At 39.3% G+C, this 27,851-nt stretch overlaps 2 protein-coding genes across 3 annotated transcripts; one reads left to right on the forward strand and one right to left on the reverse strand.

The window, feature by feature from the left end:
- The first annotated feature begins 1,870 nt into the window (after window positions 1-1,870).
- On the forward strand, window positions 1,871-22,864 carry LOC128744206 (myogenesis-regulating glycosidase-like). 2 transcript variants are annotated; one of them, XM_053841040.1, is made up of 5 exons: window positions 1,875-2,312; window positions 20,787-21,660; window positions 21,722-22,286; window positions 22,356-22,512; window positions 22,571-22,864. In XM_053841040.1, the coding sequence occupies exons 1-5, from the start codon at window positions 2,111-2,113 to the stop codon at window positions 22,768-22,770; spliced, it is 1,998 nt and encodes a 665-aa protein (XP_053697015.1). In that variant the 5' UTR covers window positions 1,875-2,110; the 3' UTR covers window positions 22,771-22,864. The 2 variants fall into 2 exon arrangements, with proteins under 2 accessions (XP_053697016.1, XP_053697015.1); XM_053841041.1 differs by lacking the exon at window positions 22,571-22,864 and having other exon boundaries at window positions 1,871-2,312; window positions 22,341-22,443.
- Window positions 22,849-27,845, reverse strand: LOC128744202 (nucleolar protein 6). The gene is made up of 6 exons (XM_053841035.1): window positions 27,747-27,845; window positions 26,799-27,691; window positions 24,148-25,649; window positions 23,467-24,089; window positions 23,115-23,405; window positions 22,849-22,997 (listed from the first exon to the last, which is right to left on the reverse strand). The coding sequence occupies exons 1-6, from the start codon at window positions 27,780-27,782 to the stop codon at window positions 22,872-22,874; spliced, it is 3,471 nt and encodes a 1,156-aa protein (XP_053697010.1). The 5' UTR covers window positions 27,783-27,845; the 3' UTR covers window positions 22,849-22,871.
- Between the last annotated feature and the right edge of the window lie 6 nt (window positions 27,846-27,851).

Consider the following 27,851-nt stretch of genomic DNA (forward strand, 5'->3'; position numbering starts at 1 on the left):
ATACTTATCAAACATGTACCAAAATATGCAAAAATAATGGAATAATTCAAGTTTCCACCACTACTGGTACTACCACCACTAATGGTGCGTCTACCCTAAAACTCGCTCAACTAAGCAGCTTTGCTGAATAATGTAATTTTTTTATAACGGTAGTTTATGCAATCAACGGACGTAAAGATAGTGAGATATTTTAAAGTATATTTTATAACTCATTAAATATGCGTCCTAGCGACAAACAGTCTTTAAAGAAAATGTGTATTTTAACATACTGAATAACTTTGTAGAACATATGAAAACAATAAAAAAATCGTGCAAAGTTATTGAGCATAATTAATTTTTATGTGCTCTTTTTAAACACATCATTATATTTCGCAACCAGTAAGAGATAGATAGTTACTTATTTTAGTATGCTCCACAACTTTTGGGGGGAATTTTTTATTATTTGAAAAAAAAAACAAAAGAATTCTCGGTCACTCTAATAGTGCAAAAAGCACTATATTTTATAAATAAACTTTTCCAAAGACACCACGCTTGAAAAATTACGCATTTTTACCCAATTACTAATGTTCGCTTCGTTGCGATTCTGAACCACTGTGCAGGGGAGGTAAAATGTTAGCAACGCTTCTTAAGAAGTGCACCGTTCCACTTTACCCAAACTGGGTGATCCTTGGATCAAACCAAGCTATAATTGGAAGAAATTGTTTTTCAAATGTTCATTTCCCCGGTCTCCCACCGGTTCATAGTTCCCCTATCTACCCTATCTACTACTGGTTCACTTTAGGTTCCTTGCGATTTTTTCAACAACTGTTCCGTAAACCTTCCGCTACATCTTCTGGCAAGTGGTGAATAACCTCTAGGTTAAAACCACTCTAAAAAAAGCTTCTGGCAACTTCTAAGCCCGGATTGTTTTACCGGTAATAAAACGAACTTTGAATATTTGTCATTTAAAAAAAATTTAATTCCTATGCTAAAGTAAGAGACAGAAAACTTTGGATGAAAAAAAAACTGAAATGAAAAAATGGATAATATAGACAACTTTGGATGAATCGTATTGAGAAATTGTAAACGAAGGGAAGAATCATGGTAACTGATATACAGTAACTTTGATGTTTGAAAAATGTATTTTTATACTGTGATTCCATTTTCTTCCATTCAAAAATCGAGAGAAGTTTGAACTGGCTTTTAACGGTCACGGTCAACATAAGTTCAATCCATTCAACTTGTGCAGACGCGATGTTTAATCCAAAAATAAACCAAACTATAGTTAGAATTCAGTGCACAAAGTGGACTTGTCCACGCATTTCAAGCGGTTCTCTCAGCGGTAGCATCCCCAAAATGTAATCAATCTATTTTTCATCTCCCTAATGCTATCTTGGAACTCTATTTATAGAAATTCAATACCCCAATTAGTATCTCCGAAATGTTATCACGGCAAGTGTCATTCCCAGGGTGATTGTTCCATTGTGAAGCAAAACATTTCTCACCACAAATCACTTCAGTACTCAATTGACCACCGCGTTGGTTAGCTTTAGAGAACCAAGTCGCAAAGTGTGATCAATTGGCTATTTTTAAGGTCACGTGCTGCTGCTGTTCGCAGATGGATCACAAGCCGTTGCCCACTGACAGACATCCGATGTTCAAAGTCAAGGAAACTGACTGTTAATATTTCTCGTTTTTTATGTGGACACCTAGGTAATTGCTCCCGAACGAGCTTCTTCCTTCGCGCTCGAGTCGTAAAATGTTTATATTTTTGTTTGAATTGAAGTGAATCTATTTTTAAAGAAAATTTACACACTACTCTACTCTAGGTTAATAGTGATCTTGCTGAAAGTACAAATACGATTGCCGGATTTCCATCTTTCTTCACTCGAATATACTGGCAGACGTGTACCTACCGGATATCCATCAACAGTTTCGTTCGATTTTGCTCGAGTGGCGCGAGCTAGGCAAGCGAACTAATTGAAGCTTAATGGCACCCAACAAGTGTTTTTCGAGAAAACATTTCAATTCGAAGGATTAAAATATTTACAGTGTAATTAATTGATCGCAAATTTGTTTACAAATACGTACACAACCACACCGAGGAAGTGCAACAAGCGATAGGAAGAAGATGGCTTTCAAAGTGACTCGAAAATGTTTAGTGTACTCGGTGCTGGCAGTACTGATAGCCGCTGCGCTGCTAACCACCCTTCTAGTGCTGCTTTTACGTGACGACGAAGAAATCATGAAGAGCTATAAGTTCAGCAACAGCGATCTTGTTATCCAGCTGATGGAGCAGCCCGATCATCGGTACGTGATCAGTATAATCAGGGGTAAGTTACCAAAAAAAACTATTCCCTTTATTTTAGAATCATGCTGCAATGATTGTGAAAATAATAAACTATTTCTTAAATTTAAATGTGGTTCGAGTTGCAATGTAGATACGATTTCATCAATTTTCTTGTATTTCAATTCAGAACTATGTCAATATGCGGTCACATTGTTTATAAATTTTCGAAGAGCAAAATTACCTTCAGAACCTTCAGAAGGTCAAGCTCACACAATATTGATTTTTATATGCCTGCGTTCAACCGAGAAGATGTTTGTGGCCAATAGTGCGGATAGTCCCGTAACCTTTTAATACGCATTTCACACCCTCGTTCTGTATTACTTCTGACGGATTTTGATTTTATTCGACTTATTTCAAACGATTTGTTTCGCCCGTTTGATTTTGCTGGCGGAATGGAGAATGCCACTTTCGTTCGACAAACCGATCCACAGTCCAAAACACCGAACAGTGGAATTTTTTTTTCATTGCTTTTATTTTAGCAATATGGTGCCTTCGAAGCTTTTGTTTGCAGAAATACCCAAAAAGTTAGTCATCGTTTACAATAATAAAAATAAAAAAATAACTTTTTGTGTTAGGAAATATAGACATAGTTTTTTCGACAAAGTTGGAAAAAATGTAAGAACAAGCAGCTTTCCTGATAAAATAAAATGTCTATCTCTGCCGAGTGCAGAACCGCATAAAGCATTTTCTTTGAAAGTTCTTTAAAAATTAGCTTTTGTTAGATGCATTTTACAAGAATACATTGTTCTAGGAAATTATCAAAGCACTCAAAACACACGTTTTTGCAGAAGAGCGCATATCTCTAGGACATTTACTCACTAAGTTATCGCATATTTTATTTTTCCATAGCTTCTATGACCCGATCAAACGAAAATAACAAATTTATAACAGGATGATTTCTAAGTAACAAGTTTTTTGTAACAATGTCTCCTATGCGTTTTGTTATAAACTTGGTCTCGTTAATAGCTAAAATAATTGTAACAAAATCCGTTCTAGGCATATCACAATTGAATCAAATTATGATATAATTTGATCAAGTTTATTTCAATATGAGTTACAGAAACCAGCGTTCTGTCCTGCTTTATAACCAAAATGCACTAAACTGTGTTACAAGTAGCAGAACGAGATAGATTCCTGGTAAAACATCTCCTGTGAATGTTTGGTCAGGGTGTTACCGTTTTAAAAGCTCTATACAACTAACAGATTTCTTGTGGTTTGACAAGCAACTGCGATAAGATCAATTTTAATTAGTGTGCCATTTTGTATTGCTACGCCACACTTATGGTAAGTTTATACGAGACGTGGCGCAGCCAACAAGTTTTGCCGTGGTAATATAAGCAACCACAATAAATTTGCTTTTTAACAGTTTTATTAGGGTTTTATAGCTAGCTATAAGTGTGTTTTGACTCGTATCCTCTTGGTATTGCGTAATACCACAGTAGCACCAGAGGTAATGATTAATTTCGCAATGAAACTTTTATAAAATTCAAGTAAAACCTCAAGTAAAATGTATTACTTGGGGTACTACAAATTCGTGGGGACAAGCGGCACCTATACCAATTTATAGTACTTGATCTAAGCTTCAAGGCGAAGCACTGATTTTATGTCTCCACTTACCCTATTGGCTCGTGAAGTTAAGAAAAAATAAAGCTTAAATAAGTGATAGCTCTGTAAGGAAAGGTCTTAGAGATTTGCACCCTTCTGCAAAAACATATGCTTAGAGTTCTTCAATAGTCGTCTAGAAGCATATAGGGTACCAGAGGATATTTTCGACCCATTACGCGATAGCCTGAACAATATTCAGGAAATACGTTGAAACTATATTTATTCGAGACAAGATTTTTATATCAATTGATGGAATAACATTTAGAATAACAACAAAACGCTATTAAATTTGAGTTATAGTCGCCAGAAATGATGAGGTTGCTGCGACTATTTTAGGTCCATTTTTTGTGGTGTCTGTATTGTTTAATTATGCGGCAAGCCGAAAAAGCCTGCTTGGTACAAACCATAACAGTTATAAAGCAATACCCGAATAACTCAGTGATTGGTACGCCCACCGTAATTTCCTAGTTGCGCAGTTGACAATAAAGCTGATTTTTGGCATATAAACTTTTTTTTATTTTGTTGGTAGTAGCTTGGCAAAGACTTTTATAACTTTTCAGTTTCGTAAACAAAACACAGCTAGAGAAAAACGAAAAAGAAGAAAAATAGATGCACGGAAAAATTAAATTTTGCGTTCTTTTTCTTTTTTCTCTAGCTGTGTTTTGTATACGAAACTGAAAAGTTATAAAAGTCTTTGCCAAGCTACTACCAACAAAACAAAAAAAAAGTTTGTTCCAATACGTTGTGTAGTTTCTGAGAAAAAGGTACATAAAGTTTGAAAATCGTGGTTTTCCAGGAGCGGCGTTTTATTTCGCCGAAGTTGTTCCACGCCGCACTGGAATGCTTATGTGTATGATCGTTTTTCGGCCGATTCCCGTGGTCGGATCATTACAAATTTAGTATCAAAATAAACGGAAAAGATTGCAGAATTAAAATCTGAAATAAAAAAATGATTTTTTTTTTCAAAATTTTTAGTCGTTCATGTCCCCTTAACAACTGTTAAATTTCTATAATAAGTAATCATTAATAAACCATCATCGTGAGCAAATACACGTAGGCGATTGCTTTTGACACATTCCGCCGTGACGTTACAACGTTTTGACTCTTCTTTGCACACTATTTGTGCTTCAGCTGGGAAAATTGTTGAGAAACACCCAAATATTATTATATATTTGGAAAGAGCATAAAATTTCCAATTAAAAGTGAACAAATTAATATCATTTGCTTTAACCAGATTGTTTTAAAAAGCAAAAATGTAGCGTGACGTTACAACGCGCCAGAAATTCGTCTTTTGGTTCTTCTGTTGAATAACATGAAAATTCTGCTCTCTTTCAAATTTTATCTAAAGACTTTCTTCTATGATTTGATAAGAAATGAAAACTGAATAACTTGCCATTTTCAGAATTCCGATAATTAGTGAAGTTAATTTTTAAACAGCTTTTACTTTTCGTGACGTTACAACGGTTTGTTTTACACAGAGAGGGTCGTAGCTCCGTTGTAACGTCACGAAATATCTGTTCAGTTAATATTCGTCAATTATCGCTGTTGCTGCCTTCTGTATATAACAGATAATCCAAAGACGTGTTGTTAGTATGTCTTTCACTATTTTGACTATGTAATTTTGGGGTTGTTAACAAATTACGTCGCGTAGTGGGAGTAATTCTAAGAAAGTGAGACATAAGTAATATCATCGAAACCATAAGACATAGCATAATAGTTGCTTCTGGAAAGTTTCTTCATTTAAAATGCACTTTCTAGTGGTGAAAAAATATTCGGACATTAGGGTGTCCTCAAGCAGATACAAAAAATATTTTCTTTATTTTAAGTCAGAAATGATTGCTGTCCACAGAAAATTTGTAGTAAAACTAATTTTAGGAAACTTTGTTGAATACTGAAGATTTCTATTTCTTACATGAAAAAAGTTATAGAGAAAAACTCTTAGGGACACCCTTAAAAATAGTTTTTTTTCTAGCGCTTTAATTACGCTTCGTATGCCTTGCAAATGTTCTAAAAAATTGATGATTTAATTAAATTGCCCATTTTTGTCGAAAATGGTAGACCTCTATCTTTTTCCCTTTAGAAGCTATCACTGTTTTTTTATTTTTACATGTACTCTTCAAGGGGGTGTATCTCGGGGGAGAGCAGCTATAAGCAGCTAAACTCACTTGTTTTTTGTGAGTCAATTTATGTTGTATTCCACTATGTACAACTTAGGGTAAAACACTGTGGAAAATCTAAAAAAAGTTATTATGAAGGCAACCGTAGGTGAACATGTAGAAATAAAAGAAACAAGGGATAGCTCCTAAAGGGAAAAAGATAGATCTCTACTATTTTCGACAAAAATGTGCAATTTAATTCGATTACCAATTTCTTAGAATATCTAAAAGGCGTACGAAGTGTTATTAAAGAGATAGATCGAAAAAAACTATTTTTAAGGGTGTCCCTAAGAGTTTGGCTCTATAACTTTTTTCATGTAAGAAATAGAAACCTTCAGCGTTCAACGAAATTTGTTGAAATTAGTTTCTCTACAAGTTTTCTATAGACAGCAATCATTTCTGACTTGAAATAGAGAAAATAATTTTTGTATCTGCTTAGGGACACCCTAATGTCCAAATGTTTTTTCATCACTAGAAAGTACTTTTAAAATGAAGAAACTTTTCTGAAGCAACTATTATGCTATAACTTAAGGTTTCGATGCTATTACTTATGTCTCACTTGTTTTGAATCCGTCCGGCTGACCGCCGTGACGTTACAACGCGAGCTTCAATCAGTTGTAATTTAGGTTCTACTTAACTTAACTTCATTCTTTAGGCACCGTTTTAAAGGTAATTATGAGTACAAAGAGAATACGGATTATTAGATTGTTCGAATTTGTACTTTTCTGCGAAAGCGAAAAAGTACATCTTTTTCGTGACGTTACAACGCAAAAAAATGGTCCTATTCAATCCACTTGAAATACAAAATAACTGCAAAATTACATCCAAACTATTTTTGGAATGGATTCAGCATATATTTCTTTGTATGTTGGTCGAAAACAAGTGATATTATTAAATGTTTTAGCGCACTGTAGCAACATTTTTAAAAATATCACGAAAAATCATTTATTTCTTGTAAATTTCATCTATTTTCGATGCACGTTTTATATAACTTCCGAAAATGCTAGAATACCAATTATGGCAGTTTTTAAAGGTTCAAACATTGCCCAATCATGGAAAAATATTCAACTATGCTAAAAGCAACTTTTGTAAAATGTCTGATTGGTATACCGGCCCGCGGAATGTGTCTTTTACTTTTTTCGGCCTAAATACGTGCTAGTGGAAAAAATACTGGTTTTGATGTTTATTGACTAAAAATTGGCAAATTATATACATTTTTATGAAAATAGTTATACCACATTAAAGCCTATGAGTGCTACATTCGTTTCAGTATTGTTATATAGCGAACGGCAAAGTTTTTATTTGGGAAAGCACTGCAAAAAGAAAGGGAATGTAGACCGAATTTAGTAGCGTGCTGAAAATACCCTCCGGTACCCTATTTTGATTAAATTTTACTAACATAAGCATAATATGAAAAACTATTTTTTTTAAATTTCCAAAGAAAATGCTGTATGGTTCTGCACTCGATAAAAATAAAAATGTCATTTTTTAGCAAAGTTGTTTGCCTTTATATGTTCTACAACTTTGCCGAAGAAACTATGTTTCTATATACTAACTCAAAACAGTGGACATGGTTTGAACCTACAGCGAACGCGAAACACATAAAATGTATGTTTGCCGTACTCGCATAGGAGTGGTTGGGGACCATCGGCACCTATACAAGTTTATAGTACTCGACCTAAACTTTAAGGTGAAGCACTGATTTCATACATTCACTTGCCCCATTTTACCCCATAGGCTCGTGAAGCTATGGAAAAATGAGGCTTGAATATGCGATAAGAAGTGCGATGGCAAGTAAAGGTCCAAGAGACTTGCGGTCCTCTGCAAAAACGTGTGTTTTGAGTGCTTCGATAATTGCCTAAAACAATAATTTCTTGTAAAAAACTACTAACAAAAGTTTAGTATGAAAAACTAATTTTTTAGGATTTTTCAAAGAAAATGTTCTATAGTTCTGCATTCGACAGAGATAGAAACTTTATTTCATCAGCAAAGTTTTTACATTTTTTACTACTTTGCCGAAGAAATTATGTCTATGTTTAGTTATTTTTTTTTTACTTTTATTATAGTAAGCGATGACTAACTTTTGACGCTTTTAGATTATGGGGAGTATTCATACGAACAAAAGACCCTACATGCAAAATTAAAAGTAAAAGACGATAGCAAAAATGTTCCACTCTTTGGCCTTTTGGACCACTGTGACCCGATCCGTCAGAATACAGAATAAGACTGTCAGATTCATACGGCTTTGAATTGGCAGAGTTATACGGCTCTTACAAAATTAAAAGCAATTTTTTACTGCTTTAGCATATAATTCGTACGTTTATAACGAAATGTAGAAAATGTTCTTCGTACTTTTTCTACAGCAGACGTAGAATTACTTTAAACTTTAAGTTCACGTAAACAAATTACTATCAGGTATGCTCAGATAACACAATTTTACATTGGAATTGCATAATGATTAGAGTATGTCAAAATGAAGTGTACAATAAGTTGTTTTTCAGTCATGCGTTTCGTCATATACAACTTATGGCTGTGGATTATAAAGCAGTATAGATGATTGAAACATTTATTTATACCTTAATCGTATATTAAGGAGTATCAAGTTGCGTGTTCCAAAAATTATTGTATAGAATGCAAAGTAGAATTATCAAAATTTATGCACGTATATTGCCTCCACTTTGGTACTTATATGTTCTTATGTAGTGTGTAATATAACTTTTTCGTGCGGATATGATTTCGTATCTCTCAGTTGCAGCTGAAATATACAAACCAAGTTGTTTGTTGGGTGGTTGACTGTTTTCGGTGAAATAAAGAAACTTTTACTTAAACTGCGAAACTTCTTTCATCATCACAGTTGATTCAACGCAGTTGAACTGGTATAGCAGATAGTAGTTTAAAGGAAAATCTGACTACGGTAGCTTGTGATATGTAGAGGAAGTTAGTATATAGTGATGATATGTACAGGGGCTACGATGACTGGCTTGTTAGACTAGCATTGTAACTCGAAACTAGTTGGGCGGTAAACCTGAAATGGGACCAATGTTGCAATTCGACTATCCGAGCGAGAAACAAATGATGCTCACTCTTATGCAAGCGAGTGTTAGGAACATAGCGTCGAACGTTTACTTCACTGACTCAAGCAAAGAATTACTGGTGCTGTGTGCATACATTTTACTACCAACACATTCACGAGCACACGGCCTCGTTTCGTAGCGTCTTTCTGCACTGCCCGCTCACGAAGTCATTACAGCTTGTAAGTGCGAGCGGTATCACTAGGATGCATGGATGTAGATATTGCTTTACTTCTTCTTTTTTTCTTCATCTTACGCTCACGCTTACACAAACGGGTAAGTGTGTGAGTCCTCGCAAACGATGAGTTATCAACTGCTGTGTTGCAGAGACGAGCGAAATCGATAAAATAAGAACAGGAGTCCGAAATACGTGCTGATGCATGTGTGTTCGTTAGAATATGAGCTTTGCAACACTGAATTGGATATCAAATGGGACGTGAAGAGAGACATGAAATTGTACTGTTTTGCTTGATATACAACTGCCAGTTCAGACCACGGGAGACCTCAGTCTTTCTTTTTTCTCCTTTGAACTAGGCGTGCTCCATAAATACAAACATTTACGTTCATGCAAAAATGCAATGCAAAAAAATTCGATCAAAAGAAGTGCAGAAATTTTTCCTCTCGTGATGGTCTAGTTGATGGGTTTACCATATGCGAAACCAATTGGCTAGGACATTTTCACTTATTCTAATTGCTTCGAAAGGTGCAAGTCAGTCTGTGCAAATGCAATTTTATTATAGAGGAAGCAACCCTTCCTGTTACAAGAAATGCACAACGTAGGAGTAAATATGTGCATTAGGCACGAAACGCTCAATAAACCCCATCATCATTAGCAATAATTGGAAGCAAAAAAATTCTCATCCGCCAACGGTAAAACCGCAAACAGAAATCTAAACAGAAAATCTATTTTTTCATTACCAATTTTCTTCACCGCGCGGTATTCTACGGCTCACTGACCGCCGCCACCGGCTGCGGTCGGACGTGTGTCGTGTGCCAAAGGCGCGCACAATCAAAGCAAAATTTTTATTGGCTTCTTAATAGTGCATAAGTCGTCGCCAGATCACTTTCCTCGATAGTTGGCGCACCACATCACAAACGATGACTGATCGCTTCCACTGTAACGCCTTCCACTTTCGGTACGGCTGCCAGCACCTACAGCTGCGACCAAAACACGGCGCACCGTGAGTAGTAAAAGAATGGACTTAGGTTTGTGGGATTACGACGCTATTAAAACTAAATGCACAATTCACCTGATACTCAGATATATTCACCAACAGTAAACAATATGCAAATAATCGTAATTCCCACGGAAAACCAGTGCATGCTTAACGCCTTGCCGGTGACCGAATGTGCAAGGGTTGGCGACCAGAGAAATACCCTGGTAATTTACGAGCGCAAACAAAATTGCAGGTTAATGACGCATATGGCGGTAATAATGTACCGCGACCAAGTTGGAAATAGTTACGGATAAATTTATCCGATCCGCAAGTGTGCCGAATTAAAATAAGAACCACTCCATCTTGACTAACGCCCACCGTTAGCAGAGTGCGGAATGCAGCGTGAAAAAAAAACTACCAAAAAATCTACTTTCGCCCCCACCTGCGAACTATATACGATCATAATTGCATGTCACCGTCGCGTCACCGATCGGTATGTTGCGGTAGAAGCGATGGATAGCTCTTCCGTACCGTCCGTCGTGGTTGGCACTCAGCTGTCTGGTGTTTGTCACGTTTCGGTAAACAGATGAAATGTTTACTAGACTAGTCAAAGTCAATGAACGCCGCCGCGTTTGATCTTTGATGATGGGGTTGTATTACAGCTGCGTCAAGATTACACGATTCCAGATACTATGAAAAACTTGTTTTGAATGGACACTGGGGGCCATTAATAATCCATGTCTGCTCACATTAAATACTGTATCTATTTTCCTATCATACTATGCCGAATATTTTTTGAGCAACTACCATCCTCTTTCAAGTCTATGCAGACCTAAAAAACTCTACAACAAAAAACTCTACAACGAAATTTTGTTTTGGCTGTCATACTGTGATTTCTTTCATACCAACTATTAAGAAAAGGGGAGATGAACTTGGCTCAACAAGTACAGGAATCCCCCGAATAACGCGATGGGTGGTGCTGTACGCCCATCGCGATATCTCAGCGGTCCATTAACCAAAAAAGTTGATTTTTGGTAGTTGACTAGGTTGTACCACATACTAACAATGTTCCAAAAATCAACTTTATTGGTTAATGGATAACTAAGAAATCGCTATGGGCGTACACCACCACCCACCGCGTTATTCGGGGGACTGCTGTATTATATTTGTATAGTAGCTTCTTCGATTTTTTATTGAGAAACTAGTTGACCCGACAAACTTCGTATTGCCACAAATTAAACTGTGTTGTACATAAATCGTGAGTCTCGGATGACCTTTGTCACAATTTCGAGTTTTGCAAGTTTCTGAGGAGTTCATGGGTGTTTTAATATACAAATTTTCCTCACAGTAAAGTAGAAAACAACTCCCCCCATCGCTCAGCCTGATAAAATAAAGCGGATAGCATTTAAATATTCGCCATCATTACGAACCATTTCATGCAACACATGCCAAATTTAGTTCCATTTGCTTGATTACTTCTAGAGTTATGAGAAAATTTGTATTTCATTTGTATAGGAGCCACCACCGCCACTCCTAAAGTAGAGAGAGGTTTCAATTCACCATAGAAAAAAATCTTGTCGCCAAAAACACCCACATGTCAAATTTGGATCCATTTGCTTGATTAGTTCTCGAGTTATGAGGAAATTTGTATTTCATTTGCGTGGAAGCCCCCCCCCCCTCTTAAAAGGGAGAGCGGTCATTATTCCCCTCCTATAGAGGGGAGGGATCTCAATTCACCATAGAAAAAAAATTGCCTACAAAAACACCCACATGCTAAATTTGGCTCGATTCGCTTGATTAGTTCTGGAGTTATGAGGAAATTTATTTTTCTTTTGTATGGGAGCCCCCCCTCCTAAAAAGGTAAGGGCTCCTAATTCATCATGGAAAAAATTCTTGCCTTCAAAAACACCCACATGCTAAATATGGTTCCATTTGATTAATTAGTTCTCGAGTTATGAGGAAATTTGTATTTCATTTGTAAAGGAGCCCCCCTCCTAAAGTGGGGAGAGGTTTCAATTTACCATAGAAAAAATTCTTGTCTCCAAAAACACCCACATGTCAAATTTCGTTCCATTTGCTTGATTGGTTCTCGAGTTATGAGGAAATTTGTATTTCATGTGTATGGAAGCCCCCCCTATTAAAAGGGAGAGGGGTCATAATTCTCCTCCTAAAGAGGGGAGGGGTCTCAATTCACCATAGAAAAAATTCATGCCTCCAAAAACACCCACATGCCAAATATGGTTCCATTTGCTTGATTAGATCTGGAGCTATGAGCAAATTTGTATTTCATTTGTATGGGAGCCCCCCCTCCTAAAGTAAGGAGGGGTCTTAATTCATCATAGAAAAAATTCTTGTCTCCAAAACCACCCACATGTAAAATTTTGTTCCATTTGCTTGATTAGTTCTCGCGTTATGCAGAAATTTGTGTTTCATTTGTATGGGAGCCCCCCCTCTTAGTAAGCGGAGGGGTCTCTAACCATCATAAGAACCTTCCCTGGCCTTAAAAACCCCTATATGCAAATTTTCACGCCGATCCGTTCAGTAGTTTTCGTTTCTATAAGGAACATTCGGGCAGACAGACAGAAATCCATTTTTATAGGTATACATTTGTATATGAGCCCCCCTCTTAGTGGGGGGAGAGATCTCTAACCCTCATAAAAACCTTCCCTGGCACCTAAAACACATGCAAATTTTCACTCCGATCGGTTCAGTAGTTTTCGATTCTATAAGGAACATAGAGCAGGCAGAAATCCATTTTTATAGGCATAGATTTGTATGGGAGCCCCCCCCTCTTACTGGGGGAGGGGTCTTTTGCCATCGAGAGAACCTTCCTCAGCCCCAAAAACCTCTACATGCAAATTTTCACGCCGATCGGTTCAGTAGTTTTCGATTCTATAAGGAACATAGGGACAGACAGACAGACAGAAATCCTTTTTTATAAGTATAGATGAAAATACTACAATCGACATAGAATTACCCCCTATCAACTTTAGATTGTTTTTTTAACGGCCCCTTTTGTTCTCAATGTAACAGGGAAGAGGTGAGCTGTCCTTTAATAGTAACTGACAACTCAGCTTACAGGAAAATTCAAACTTTTACAAATGAAAGCACTAAGTATGATATTCTTTTGGTTGAATCGCCGTCTGGGTTTCAAATTTTACTAAATTTTGATATTTCTGCTAAATTCCAACTATAGTCACTACTATATTTATATCTTTGCACTGTCGATTCTTAAAATAATTTTCGTTTCATTGAAGCACTTTAAAAAATTTTCTTGGCATAAATAAAAACTACCTTCCTGGTTATAAAATGAATAAAAAATGATTTTTTTTCCATTAAGTTTACTTAAAATATAGATTTCAATGGCGAATCCACTAGTTTAGTTTAGTCCACAATGGCGAATCCACTAGACACTAGTTTGTCTGCATGATACAATAGGATGCTAAGGCAACAGTTATGCATATTAAGTAATACCAACCTAAATAATTGAGTATACAATTTATTAGACATTTGCGCAATTGAATGAAAGACTGTTTATTAATACTTATTAACTTTATATCTAAAGCTCCATACCCGAGCGGAGCGCATGAATAGGTGCGGATAGTTGCCGTGAGTTCTAAAATCGAGTCCCGAATGATTCAGAGCTATTAGCGTAGTCTAGGAAAGGATCCAAATGTTTCTCTAATCGCAATTTCGAAAGAGTATTTTTAATGGTTTGAATTTGGTTTTGTGCAGCTGGGAAGCCTCTTCTGGCATTCATATCTGCCGCAAATCTTATTCACAACATTTAGATTGGTTATTATTAATTCTAACGAGTTGAAATATAATTTGCACTACAGCTTGATTTACTAAATGTATAATTAAAAAATACGGCTAAATTGCAACGTTATCCATGTGCATCTGCAAAGCCGTACATTGTTGAAACATCCCATCGATCAGAGAGGATTTGGGGACCTTTCGTAGAAAACCGCAAATAATGTCTATCCATCACGACACAAACCCAACCAAATCTCATTTAATGCTCCGTCGACAAGATTAATTGATATTCGAGGTCGAATCCATCCACTATAATTCTGTTTGTTTTGTCGGCCGTCCATGGACCGTCTCACGTTAACGAGGCACCAAAGAGACGGTGAAATGTCCTACATTAACCTATGAAATTGAATTTTTGGCAAACGGTGCATTTCTGATTGACGGTTTCTTGTCAACTTTGTACTATAGGTAGGTTTATAGTAGTATAGTGCGATGCGGTTCGTAAAATTAACCCGCCTTTTGCTTGTTTCCTCATTCCAAAACCCACCGGTTCCCTTGTAAAACAAAACCATTTCTTGGCTCCTGTTTCTAGCTGGTTAAGCACTGTTTTCCAACAAGTTACAACCGCCAACCTAAATGAATGGGGCTTGTTGCATCGTGTTTACAGGACGAATGATTGATGGATGTTTGTTTTGGACAGGTTCTAACTACAAACACCCGCTCCATCCACTTGAGTTTGACTGAAGCGATCGCATACTCGGTGATCATTTCTCAAGTGCGGATTTTCAGATGGGAACTGGGAAGGTGGGCTGACCGACAGTGGTGGCCATTCAGTACGATTTGGGTTATAATTAGTATACTGGCATTGAACAAAAGATAATGAGAACAGTCCGCACAGTAGTAGAGCACAGGTGGTGGTCAGTAAAGTCCCAGTTCCGAATGTTTCTGGTGGGAACAGCAGCAATGTCTGATGGAAGGATAATAGACGCGCAAGGTGTCTAGTCTAATTAACTATCATGAAATTGATGGAGGACATGTACGTGAAATTTAATTGGGCAGGAGACAGGAGATTAATGATGATAGATTTATGGGTTGTTGTTTTTTCAAACCTTAGCTCAGTACCGACAATAATCAATGCGGTAATGGGATCTGCCAAGCAATTTTCCTGTATAGTTCCCATCAGATCGCAATACTGTAAAAACCAACTTTTTATTTCATAAATATTTTTTGAACAAAAATATTTCGTAATCAAATAGCGTCCAACGATTAAAAAACAGGTATCTGTGCCAGTAAACATTTTATATTCGTGAAGTGAATATTTCTAATTTTATAGCACAAGAAATTGATGACGGAATTTTTCTTCTCGACTAACCCATTTTTGAGATTTTCCCCAAAAAACTCCAAAGAAAAACGGCGGCGGAGGAAAGCTTCAAACAAAACTCGGCAAACTATGTCCTACTTCAAATTTTAAAAATTTTCTATGACCATGGAAAACTCACTCTGGAGGTTTGTCTCATGGATTTTTTTAAAATAAATTTTGCTTCGTAGTTGTAGTCGCAATTGTATGAAACGTTGTCTTGGGGGCCTCTGTAGCCGCAAGGTTACCGAGTCTGCTTTGACAAGCGAATGGTCGTGGGTTCGAATCTTAGTAGAATCTGGCCATTCGTTGTCAAAGTGACTTTAGCATGGGTTTATTCTCTGGCCCCTCATTACCCTTCCTTCATGCTGAGTTCTACATTATCCCGAAGACGCTTCTTATGGTTAGTATACTGGTATGAGCACCTAATGAGGTAATCGTTTTGAACCTCAGGAGGACTCACCAGTGCTAACTATAACGAGGCGAAACAGGTTTGGTATAGTAGGACATGCATCGAAGCATGGGTAAAACCCTCAACACATAAGCACGCATAAAAAAATATAAGCTTATCGTTTACTCAATAACGATAAAGCACAGAAATGCAGTGCAGAATACAGCATACACCCGGGCAACATTACAATAGATCAATAATGTTGTGGTCAAAGTGATAAGCCCATACAACAACAAAAAAGAAAAAGAACGTTGTCAATAGTTCTTACGTTGCACGAAGATACGAAAGTGAAAAAAAAGAACGTTGTCTTCTAAAAGCGATAACTGCTCAGAAGGTATTGGGCAGCCTTCCAGCTGCACGAGTTACAGCATATCCAGTAACCAGTAACCTCCAGTAACCTAACCTAATACAATGGAAATTCATTTTGCCATTCAGTCTCCATGAGGGCGGTACTTGGGAAGCGGCGGTAAAAAAATGCTAAGAGCTTATCGCGACCAATCGTTGGGAATGAAAAGCTGACTTTCGAGAAGCTGATTACTGTGCTCTGCCAGATAGAGGTTGGTTTGAATTCCATGCCATGTGATTTTTTCATCACCTGTAAGCTTTGAGCGCTCAGTCCGGTGCACTTTCTCGTAGGGCAACCGATTAACCTGTTACCCAAGTCTGATGTCTTGCTAGTTTAAATGGATCGACTCGATCATTAGGAAAAAATTCAACGGCGCACCATCGAATGTTAAAGAACATTACAAGAAGAAACGCTGCAACTCAAGGGGAAATCTCAAACCAGACAGGAGTAGGGGAAAGACGTCCATATTGACACTTTTTTCCAAACATTTTAAAAATTTTTTGATGATAGCTACCAACGAGCTCTTTCATCCATTTGAAAGGTATATCCTTCTAGTTCAGTGATGGCCAAACTGCGGCCCTTCGTGATGATTCGTGCGGCCCGCGGACTGGTTTGAAGGATGGAGAACTTATGAATAATTTTGTTGGTGACACAGAGGTCACTCAGATCAGTCGTAATACCTCGTGCATATTGTAGATCTGATTGCTTTCCAGTTAAAATCTTGTGGTGATTCCTAAAAATCGGCTTTGGCTGCCGCATATGTTACATTTTGCTATGCGCAGAAATCGCCAGAGGTCATTGCGGCCCGCGGACTCATGGGGCGATCTGATTTGGCCCGCACCACACCTATGTCTGGGCACCACTGTTCTAGTTGTTTGAAAAAAAAGTTTGAGCCGTTTTGGTTATAAGCTAAATTAGTTATACCCACCAATGTGAAGGTGTAATTTTGTCTCATTCTTCACCAATAGGTGGGAACGAGTATTGCATACTGAGACACCTATTTGAAATCAATTCAAACCATATTTTTGGGTAATAAGGAATAGATTAGAGGTCGTGCTGTTTATCATGTCTATAAGGCATACATTATTGTTGTATATGATTGAAAATTCCGATTATATTCACATATACATTTATCTATACCTATAAAAATGGATTTCTGTCTGTCTGTCCGTATGTTCCTTATAGAATCGAAAACTACTGCACCTATCGGCGTGAAAATTTGCATGTAGGGGTTTTTGGGGCCAGGGAAGGTTCTCTCGATGGCAAAAGACCCCTCCCCGCACTAAGAGGGGGGGCTCCCATTCAAATCTATGCCTATAAAAATGTATTTCTGTCTGCCCTATGTTGCTTATAGAATCGAAAGCTACTGAACCGATCAGAGTAATAATTTGCACGTAGGAGTTTTTGGTGCCAGGGAAGATTGTTATGATGGTTAGAGATCCATCCCCCCACTAAGAGGGGAGGGGGGCTCCCATACAAATTTATACCTATAAAAATGGATTTATTTCTGTCTGCCCGAATGTTCCTTATAGAATCGAAAACTACTGAACCGATCGGCGTGAAAATTTGCGTATAGGGATTTTTGGGACCAGGGAAGGTTCTTATGCTGGTTAGAGACCCCTCCCCCACTAAGATGGGGGGCTCCCATACAAATGAAACACAAATTTCTGCATAACTCGAGAACTAATCAAGCAAATGGAACCTAATTTGGCATGTGGGGGGTTTTGGAGGTGGGAATTTTTTAATGATGGTTTGAGACCTCTCACCCCTGTGGTAGGGGGATAAGGACTCTCATACAAATAAAACAAATTTTTGCGTAACTCAAAAACTAATCGAACTCGAGAAATTTTACTCTTTCATAAAACATTAATCAATAACAAGACCACCAAAAACTATCAATAGTAACATTAGATAAATCGGCGCGAAACGGCCACAGGCCGCGAGTGTTGCTGACGACCTGCCGTTGGAAGCGCCGGCCGCTGCGGGGGGCAGTCCCCCGTAGAGATTACCTCTATCTAGGTTTATTTATTTTCCTAGATCTACTGACCTCTATTACTTTCTTTCAGTTGGGTCAACCCTGCGAAATGGTACTTTCTACGAAAAGATTTTCCGTGAAATGGTAAATGGTCCCGCGTAAGGTTTTTCGCGAAATGGTATTCTGCGAAACTCTATATTCTGCGTTATGGTCAACCGAGAATTGATGTTCCGCAAAATGGTATTCGGCGATTTGTAATGATGGCGAATATTTAAATGCTATACGCTTTATTTGATCAGGCTAAGCAATTGAGGGAGTTTTTTTTCTACTTTACTGTGAGGGAAATTTGCATATTAAAACATCCATGAACTCCCCAGAAACTTGCAAAACTCGAGATTGTGACAAAGGCTATCCGAGATTCATGATTTATGTACAACACAGTTTAATTTGTGGCAATACGAAGTTTGTCGGGTCAGCTAGTACTCATATAAAGGACAAATCCTGGATATTGTTAGTTTTTGTTACCGTGAATTTTATATCTCACTTAAGTTGACTTTTTCGGTGAAAATAAAGACTATGATGCTTTCAGCGGACGTTTCGACTTACTATCCTTCAGTAATTGACTATGCATTAAACACCTATTCTCACTGCGTCGTCCTCTATAACTCTATAAGTTATAAGTTTGTCACCCCCTCGTTCGCTAAATCAGTGTTCCATCCAGGTTTATCGTTTCTTCGTATTCGCTCTTTATCCAACACTTTCGCTTCACTTAACATATGTATTGAACAAGTGGACTAATTTCGGATGGCGTGGCGATGAATAAAAAACAAAAGATAATTCAATGAAGCAAATTTGCCTTAAATCCAACGTTTTTAAACCTTCTATAAAAACGCTTCGACGCCCTGTTAGCAGGCTTTCAGCGGTTCATCGAAGTCATCGCTATAGCCGATCACAAGATAGACGTCGGCATATTATTCAAGTTTTTCGTGCCCTAGGCGATTAGCTCCTTTTCCGTTTTGACCACAAAATTATTGGAGTAAATGCTCCGTTTGAGCTTCACCCAAACATTTTCTATTGGTTACAGTTGGAGGACGTTGGGAAAGTTAGTGATCATCGGTATAACGATTATCTTCAGCCGGTTCATCTCCCCAAGTCATCTCTTGGCATGATGGGCCGTTCCCTGGGCAGTTACCTGCTACTCAGAGACAGCCAGCCCCAACAGTAGAATCAATATATATAGAATGCCAGTGTCGCTGTTTTTCTACAGGACTCATTGTGGTAAACATGATGCTAACAATCTGTATCAAGTCTGTGAATCGGGAACTTCATTGTCAAAGTTGCTTATTGTTATTTATCTGTTCTTTATCTGTGCGCTGGTTGGTGCTGTCATCAGTGCGCTCATCGCTGTGTTTTCATGCCAGTGAAATGTTTTTAAACGCTAATTTTTTTCGTCCGGATGAATTGAATCCCTTAACTGAGTCTTTTTGCCCCGATTTTTTCTGAAATTTGAAGCAAGCGAAGTTTACATTACATTACTTGGCAGCCATATTCGAAATTTTAAACTGGTTGTCAAAGTTTGACAATGAGATTCCCCTTTTGCTGAATCTCAGGCACACACACGTATGCAAGTATAATGTAAATACATTATCTAAATATGTATGATGTTTGCCACGCGCACTGCAGCGACACTGGCATTCTATATATATTGATTATACTGCCCCAACTGATGCTTCCGCATAAACATGTCCATTTTGGCCAAGTACTTCTTCGCTGTTTTAGCCGGTGGTTTCGACCTCACGGCCCAAGGCGCGGAACACCTTGCTCTCTGTCTTCAACTTCAGCTGCTGCTGCACGTTACGGTCGTGCAGGACTGTCGGGCGGCCGGAACCAGGCTTTCGTTCAAAGCTTTCGCCTTCATCGCGGGAGAGGATGTTGTAAATACCAGATTGGCGCTATTCAGCAGATACGAGGAATTTCACCATGTCCAACTTGTTCGCTCCGCAGTGGAGCTGGTAGTATGAACAAATAATCGAGCGTATTTGACTGCTTTCGCCATGGCTGCTGCATGCGAATTACAGAGACTTTAGATTACAGAGGCGCCGAGACACTTAAAAACCGCTAAACGAAAGCGGAGAGTTACCTTTTTTATGATGATACTCGCCGTTTTGTTTTAAAATTAAGCGGATTTTGAGTGTTTCAGCGCCTCTGTAATCTACAGTCTCTGCAATGCGAATCAACGGATAAGATGGTATGAAAAACAGTTAAAATCAGTCCAGTTTTTTAATGCATGTGTTATTTCTAATACTTTACTGAAATGCAGGCCCTTTTCGGCGCCTCCAAGAGCAGGCGTGTTTTCTGTTTTCTCAACATAAAGGCAGCATGTGTTACAGTTTAATTTCCTTCCAAAAGGAACGTGACTTTGCGAGACGTTTGTGAAAATTATGCACGATCATGTAGAGCCGACTGCGTAGATAACAATGATGTTTACTAGTTGACTATTTACAGCCGCATTCTAAACATTTCTCTCACAACAATAAACATCAAATAATAATAGAATCTGTTTTCTTTCCTCTTCATTATTCGCAGATGGCACACCGATCCAGCGTGTCACGCTGGATTACGACTTCACCGATGACTCGGAGGTCGAAACGATCCCGCGTGGTCTCCGGCTGGAAGGCAACGACCAGTGGGTTGAGATTCGGGATGTAGAGGATTCGAAAAACTTTTCCATGATCAGTATTACACGCACCCTTCGCAAAGGGCAAATCATATCGGACGTGATTCACACTGCCGATCTCGTTCGGGGCCGTCCGGTCCAGTGGTACGGTGGACCGGAGCAAAAGGAACAGCACTATCCGGTGCAACGGTTGCGCTTCGAGGATTACGCCTATGTTCCGAAGGAGCTGAACAGTGCGGCCATTACGGAACGCTACTGGATGAACTCGGTCGGCATTTTTTTCTACGTGGAAAAAGAAGTTCCATTGTTTATTGACCAGGATGAAAGTTCACTCAGGTTTACTGCTAAGAAAGAACTACCGTACTATACGTACGAAGACACGTATGAATTCAACTATCGAATAGGGGTGGCTAAGGATGCCAAAGAGGCGCACATGAAAGCGATAGATAAGGCTCTGAATAAACCAGTGGGAATTCCCGATGAACGTATGGTGAGGTACCCGATATGGTCAACCTGGGTGAGATATGGACGGCCAATCAATCAGCAAACGGTGCTGGATTTTGCCTCGGAAATCAACGCCTATGATTTTAAGAATGCACAGTTGGATATTGACGACTATTGGGAGAACTGCTACGGGTCGTTAATATTTAATCCCATAACTTTTCCGAATGTAACAGAACTGACGGAGCAGTTGAAGGAAATGGGTTTTCGGGTGACTCTCTGGATTCATCCGTTCATCAACAAAAACTGTCAGCCGTGGTATACTGAGGCACTGTCGAAAGGGTACGTATTACTAATTAGGTAGCATCAGATTTGGCAAAGTTGTAACTTTTCTATTTCATAGATTCCTCGTAAAATCACACAATGAAACCATTGGGTACAACACCAAGTGGTGGAACAGTGGCGAAAACGAAGCATCCTACATAAATTTCAATAACCCGTTGGCCGTTGACTGGTTTCGTCAGCGCTTGATGGAGCTGCGAGATCTGGGTATCGATAGTTTCAAGTTCGATGCCGGCGAAACCAGTTGGGCACCGGAGGATCCGGATATTGCGGGAGCGGTTAGCCTGTCACCCGCTAGTATGACGACCAATTTTGTGCGCATGTGTGCCGAATTCGGATCGATGATCGAGGTCAGAACCGGTTGGACTACGCAGGATTTGCCGGTGTTCGTGCGAATGCTAGATCTTGACACGCACTGGGGGCTAAATAATGGACTACAGTCGCTGATTCCGACGCTGCTGCAAATGAATCTGAATGGTTATCCGTTCGTGCTGCCGGATATGATCGGCGGGAATGTGTATGGGGACGATATATTGACAAAGGAGCTGTTCATCAGATGGATGCAAGCGAACACTTTTATGCCCAGTATGCAGTTCTCCAAGACACCCTGGGATATTGATATTGAAGTAAGTGGCTTGGACGAGGAGGACTCTAATTAATAACTGATAACTAGAAAGTAGTTTGTTTGTTTGTAGACGGTGGAGATAAGTAAACGTTTCGTTCGTTTGCACGAGGAATATTCGGATTATATTTTGCAACGAATGCGATTAGCTGTGGCGGAAGGTATTCCAGTTAATCCACCCATTTGGTGGTTGGATCCTAATGATGAAGATGCTTTAACAGTCAACGATGGTAACTGTGTAATAACTAATAACTAGATTTTAAATTACTTTTTTTTTTGTTTCTTCAGAATATCTTCTCGGAGAAGACATTCTGGTGGCACCGGTTTTGATCGAGTTCGCCGTCACACGGGATATCTATCTGCCCAAAGGAACCTGGCGTGATGGCAACAGCAATCAGGTGTACGAAGGAGGACGGTGGTTGAGAAATTACACCGCACCGATTACTACGCTGCCATATTTCGTTAAGACATCATTTCAAATGAGATAGTAAAATCATTCGAACACAAAACTACTCATTAGTGGTGGAATTTCGAAGAAATACAAGATGTACATACCGTTGCGTTGAAACACTTCGTGTCTTAGCTGTTTTTATTTCATTCGTTCTATGCTGCGAACTAATCCTTTGCCCAGTATTTCAAAATCTTTTATCAGAGCCTCCGTATTTAACCTGACGGTGCCATCGTTGGACAAAACGCATCCATTTACATTGGTTGTCTGCAAAATAAAAGTCGTATTTTTGAGCGTAAGGTTCACCGAATAATGTCGATTAAAACAACTTAATTATCGATTAGAAAGAAGAGGAGAAGTATCAAATAGTTTTTTTACTCTTACCGTAAATGGTTTTGCTTCCAGGGCTTCTGGTTTCCACAAAACTGCTATCTGATCACCTCCGCAGTAATCGTAGAAAAATACAGCAAACTTTCTGTAGCCATCCCTTAGCTCATTTAGATAGAATTGTACCGGATTGAATCCAGCGGCAGGATCTTTGCTTTGATCTTCTACCAAACATTCTCTTCTGCCTCGGGTGAAATATTCGACGTTGGGAACGCCTACCGCCGGAACGATAGTGGAATCCAAATGGATAATCAAATCATATCCAACGAAGGATGGTTTGAAAAATATCTGCAAGCAAAACAGTCGTTAATTTCTGTAAAAAAACTGTTCATCCTTATATTCTTCTTACGTGCACTTTATTCCTAATAACGCTGATATCGTCTTGTACCATTGAAACAACGCTTTTCGCCAAAAAAACAACTCTGTTAAGTACTTCCTGGCTGGGCGCTCTCCTAGCAAATAACCCGTACTTATCCCCATCGCAAGACGTCACTATGGCTAGCGGCGGAAAGTGATCCCGTCGTTCGGTGAATTGCTTCTCCAGTTCCTCGATCTTTTCCTCGGGAATTTCCTCGTTAAAATTCAGTAAAATCAGCTCTTTGCTCCAATCCGTACAAGCCAAATACTCAAGAAAACGGAGAAAACCTGCCTGCGGCTGTACCAGCGGGGCCTGCCGTTCGAAGAGGAAGGCCAAAATCAGCTCCGTACATTCGTCCGGCCACAGAAACGGATCGATCAGCTGCGAATAGAGCCAACGTTTTGCCATGGCCGCCACCGAACCGAACGAAAAGTGCTGCTGGTGCAAACCATGCAGAATACTTGTCAGCCTGGGCAGAATGGTGGCTTGCATTTCCAGCTGAATGCTCCGGTCCGTATCGCGGTAGAGTTTAGTGACTCGATTTGCCGAAAGATACTCCCGTAGAAGAGTGATCTCTCGCTGATGGACAATGTGGAAACGGAAAAGGTACTTTTCTACAAGGAAAAACAATTAATAAATTAAATAAATTATAAAATTAACTGCGTGGTTTACGGTATAGAATGTCCAAATACTCCGCATACGCTTGCGGCACCAGTTCAGCTGAGGCACCCGCGTACGACCGCACCGAGTCGGCTATTTTCAGATAGAATGCCGCCTTTAACCGTCTTATCGCTTCCAGTTGCTCTGGCCATTTGCTGCTGGCCTCCAGTTGAATCGTGGCGTTCATAACCTGTGGCGCCAAAAACATTAGCTGACCATTAACAAGCAGCGCTTTCGCCGTTGCTCTTGGAGGATCGGGATCTGCATAACGGAACACCGGGTCCGTTCCAACCAATCCATTGATCGTCAAAGGAACACCATCTAGTTTCTTCAAAATTTTACTCAACTCATCGAATGCCCGAATGCATGCTAGCGAGCGTTCCTCGACCGTTTCGTGCTGTTCACTCTCTTCCGATTTGATGGCTACCTCAAACTGATGGGCAGCGTAGGTGATCTTCTTTTCGCTGATGTCAAAGTGTGCATTCAGCAGAAACAGTACAATTTTACGGCAGATAAGCCGTTTTTCTCCGATTGGATCAGAGGATGCTCCCCACATGCATGATTCCGTAATCGAACCATCCTTGAAGCGCCGCAGTTCGGCTTTACCACGCCAAAATTGCCGAAAATCATCGGAAGCGACCTTATCTATTGCTTCGGGACCTTTATCAACAACGGAGAAAGCTTCCTGAGGATTCAACATAATTCCGATGGTTATGCTCAGTTCATGGTCCTCGGTTTCTTTTACCTCAATCGGTACCAAAAAAATTACTCGTGCTCCTAGACCCCGCCGAAGCACTTTATGAATCATTTTGCGAAAATGACCCTTCACATTGCCAAAATAATTCAATTTATCTTCCTCGGAACCAAACGTTTCGACAACGGATCGTATCAAATCGGGTTTATCGATGCTTAGGATGTGATCATACTGCGTGTAAACAGGATACTTGCACAGGAATAGCGGTATGAAACTGTTCAGCTGTTCGTTGTCTAGCAGTTGGATTGCAGTCGAAGCTTCTTGTTTCACGCGACGATACAACTCACCCGACAAGTTGGCACAAATATTTAACACGCCTGAGCTGTCGAGAAAAACCACTTCAAACAAATTATGATAACTGGCCGGGACAGTGGAAGCACCTGGCTCCATCGTTATCCCAGCACTGTCCCAGTTGCTGTTCGCTAGTTGGTTCCAGAAAAGGCGAATTATCTGATAACTACTCATTGTTCGATGAATTTTTCGAACTTGAATCAGATGGGCAATAAAAAATGTAACAATTGCCCCGTCAAAGCCATAATAACCGACATCGAAACGCCGCTGATGAATCCATACCTTCAGCAGTACGATGGCTTGACGCACCTGGTCAACGTTGATGGTGTTTTCAAGAGCTTCCTGATTTTTAAGCAGACGCATGTCCTGTAGAATAGAAGCGTTGTAGTGCGGTGTCGGGTACGAACGGGGATCTGCCGTTTCCTCCCCAATCAGCACCGGTCTGACATTATTTTTCTCTGGTAGAAAGCTGAAATAAATTTGAAAACAATGTAAAAAATAATTGAATTCATATGCGGTAGGAAACTAGGAATGAAAATGACATCCCAAATGTGTTAAATTTCATTAATTACTATAAGTGTCTTATTCTGTCTGTAACGAAAACCAGACCCCTGACAGGACGTCATGTTTTCGAAGCAAGAATCGTAGCTAAACTACAACAGCTGGTGCGAGCACTTCGCAAATTCGAGAAATTGATTCTGTTCCACCGGTTTTCACACAAATCACATACACCGAATCGGATTTGATTGAAACTGTGCAACAATTTTTTTATAATAAAGTGGATGGAACAAATTTCTACCATGTATAACACAATCGATTTGTAAATACGGAACAAGTCTTTAAAAGCAACATCTCATCAATCTCGAGCATTATTTCTAGATTATTCGAGCCATGGTATTCGAGAGTATTATCCTGATTTTACTAACAACCGTTCTGTCTAATGTCCACTGTGCCTCACCAATAACGCATTCCGTTTCCATCGGTTCAGGAGTTCTCGATTGTGTACATTTTCGCAGTGTTAAGCTGCGGAATTTAGTGTTTGGCACCGGATATTTTCATAACAATGATGATTATCGAATCCTGGCCGTTTGGCACCAGGCCGGGGTTCCGATAAGGGCTGCGTTTCGACTTGAGCGAATTAATCTTTACAAACAACCCGTTTACAACGTTAAAATGCTCGACGCTCGAGAGTACATGTTCGCGGGACCGTTGAATACGGCAACCGATACCGATCGAGTACCCGTTTTCTCGTACCACAAAATAATCAATCGGACACGACAAAAGGATGATGGAGTATGGGGATTTGAGAAGCATTTACCTGACGGAAAGGTTTGGAAAGGCACTTGGCTAATCAAAAACATGTATTACAATCAATATATGATTGCATCAGATAAAAGATCGGAACCACCGCCGCATGCCTCAGGCTCAAAGTTCAAGGTTGTGAACTTACACCAAGAGCATCAACCGATTATAACACCTGATCACCAATTTTATATAGAATCATGTTAAATAAAAGCTGTTCGAACAATAATTAATTAATTCTTTAGATCACCGTTTAAGTGCAAGCTAATTGGTTCGAGGACACCATTTTTAGTTATTTGAATCCCATTCCACTTACCGTTTCATCGTGAATTTCTCAAATGAGCCTGCATGTATCACAAACTTAACGCGCTTGGCAAATTTTTCATCCTTCGGTGTTAGCTCCAAAACAGGCTTCAGGGCATCACCCTTTAGCGGCACAAATTTCATCTTCTCAACGAGCGGATATTTGGTCTGCTTGACCAGTCCTTCTGCTAGGTGACACAGAAAGTGGGCTCTCTTGCAATGGTATCTTAGATTCAGATAATCCTCGCTTTGGAGGCATTTGCTTGGAATTTCCAGAAGCAAGTCCACGGTTAGCGACTTTCCGTAACTCGTTCCTAAACTTGTTGCTCCGATTTGATGAACTATGCGTTGTTGGGCAAACGTGAATCCTTGCTTGTCGGTGAAATTCAAGCTTTCCGAAAGCTCCAGAGGAAAAGATACACCCTCATAATGGATATCATTGAGAGGCCGCTCCGTAACGGCATCTTTTACAATGCGCAAAACCTTCCGGAAATCGTTTAACCAACTTTCAACAAAGTTCTTAACTTTTGGCTTAACCTTTACCTCGTTTATCATTTCTTCCACTTGTAAACGGAACAGATTCGAATGATAGAGATTTTCTGTTTCCTTTAACCGATTAATTTCATCCACGGTCGGTGGTTTATATAATTGCTTCATGGCTTTGATTTTTTGCTGATTCGCTTCCGAGTCCGAAGCCTTACGCTTCGCTTTCCGCGTTTCATCACTCTTGCCCGCTGGTGCCCTAACAAAACGGCCACCCGAACTTTCGTGACCGCTATCGCTTTCTATGGATTCCCGTGCTGATTTATTCTCCCGAACTAGCTCATCGCCCGTCACGTTTTCGATCGTTGAATCATATTCTGAGTCGGTGAGATTTGCAACTTTTGCCGGTTTTTGGCGTGGTTTCTAAAAATAATTAACAATTGGAAATTCGTTTCACGCAGGAATATTGAAAAGGTACCTTTTGAGTGAATTTCTTCATTTTCCTTATGACCATTGAGTGGTAAACCAAACTTAACGTTCAAGAAAAACGTGAATAAAACACGAGCAGAAATGCTACCTAACC

The sequence above is a fragment of the Sabethes cyaneus genome, chromosome 3 (genome assembly GCF_943734655.1).
Source record: "Sabethes cyaneus chromosome 3, idSabCyanKW18_F2, whole genome shotgun sequence".
In the NCBI taxonomy this organism is placed as follows: domain Eukaryota; kingdom Metazoa; phylum Arthropoda; class Insecta; order Diptera; family Culicidae; genus Sabethes; species Sabethes cyaneus.

Coding starts and splice junctions, on each gene's coding strand:
- LOC128744206 (XM_053841040.1), top strand. CDS start 2,111: ATGGCTTTCAAAGTGACTCGAAAATGTTTAGTGTACTCGGTGCTGGCA. Junction 21,661..21,721: donor ACTGAGGCACTGTCGAAAGG/GTACGTATTACT, acceptor TCTATTTCATAG/ATTCCTCGTAAAATCACACA. Junction 22,287..22,355: donor CCTGGGATATTGATATTGAA/GTAAGTGGCTTG, acceptor GTTTGTTTGTAG/ACGGTGGAGATAAGTAAACG.
- LOC128744202 (XM_053841035.1), bottom strand. CDS start 27,782: ATGGTCATAAGGAAAATGAAGAAATTCACTCAAAAG. Junction 25,650..26,798: donor GAGAAATTCACGATGAAACG/GTAAGTGGAATG, acceptor AATTTATTTCAG/CTTTCTACCAGAGAAAAATA. Junction 24,090..24,147: donor GTATTTGGACATTCTATACC/GTAAACCACGCA, acceptor TTTTCCTTGTAG/AAAAGTACCTTTTCCGTTTC.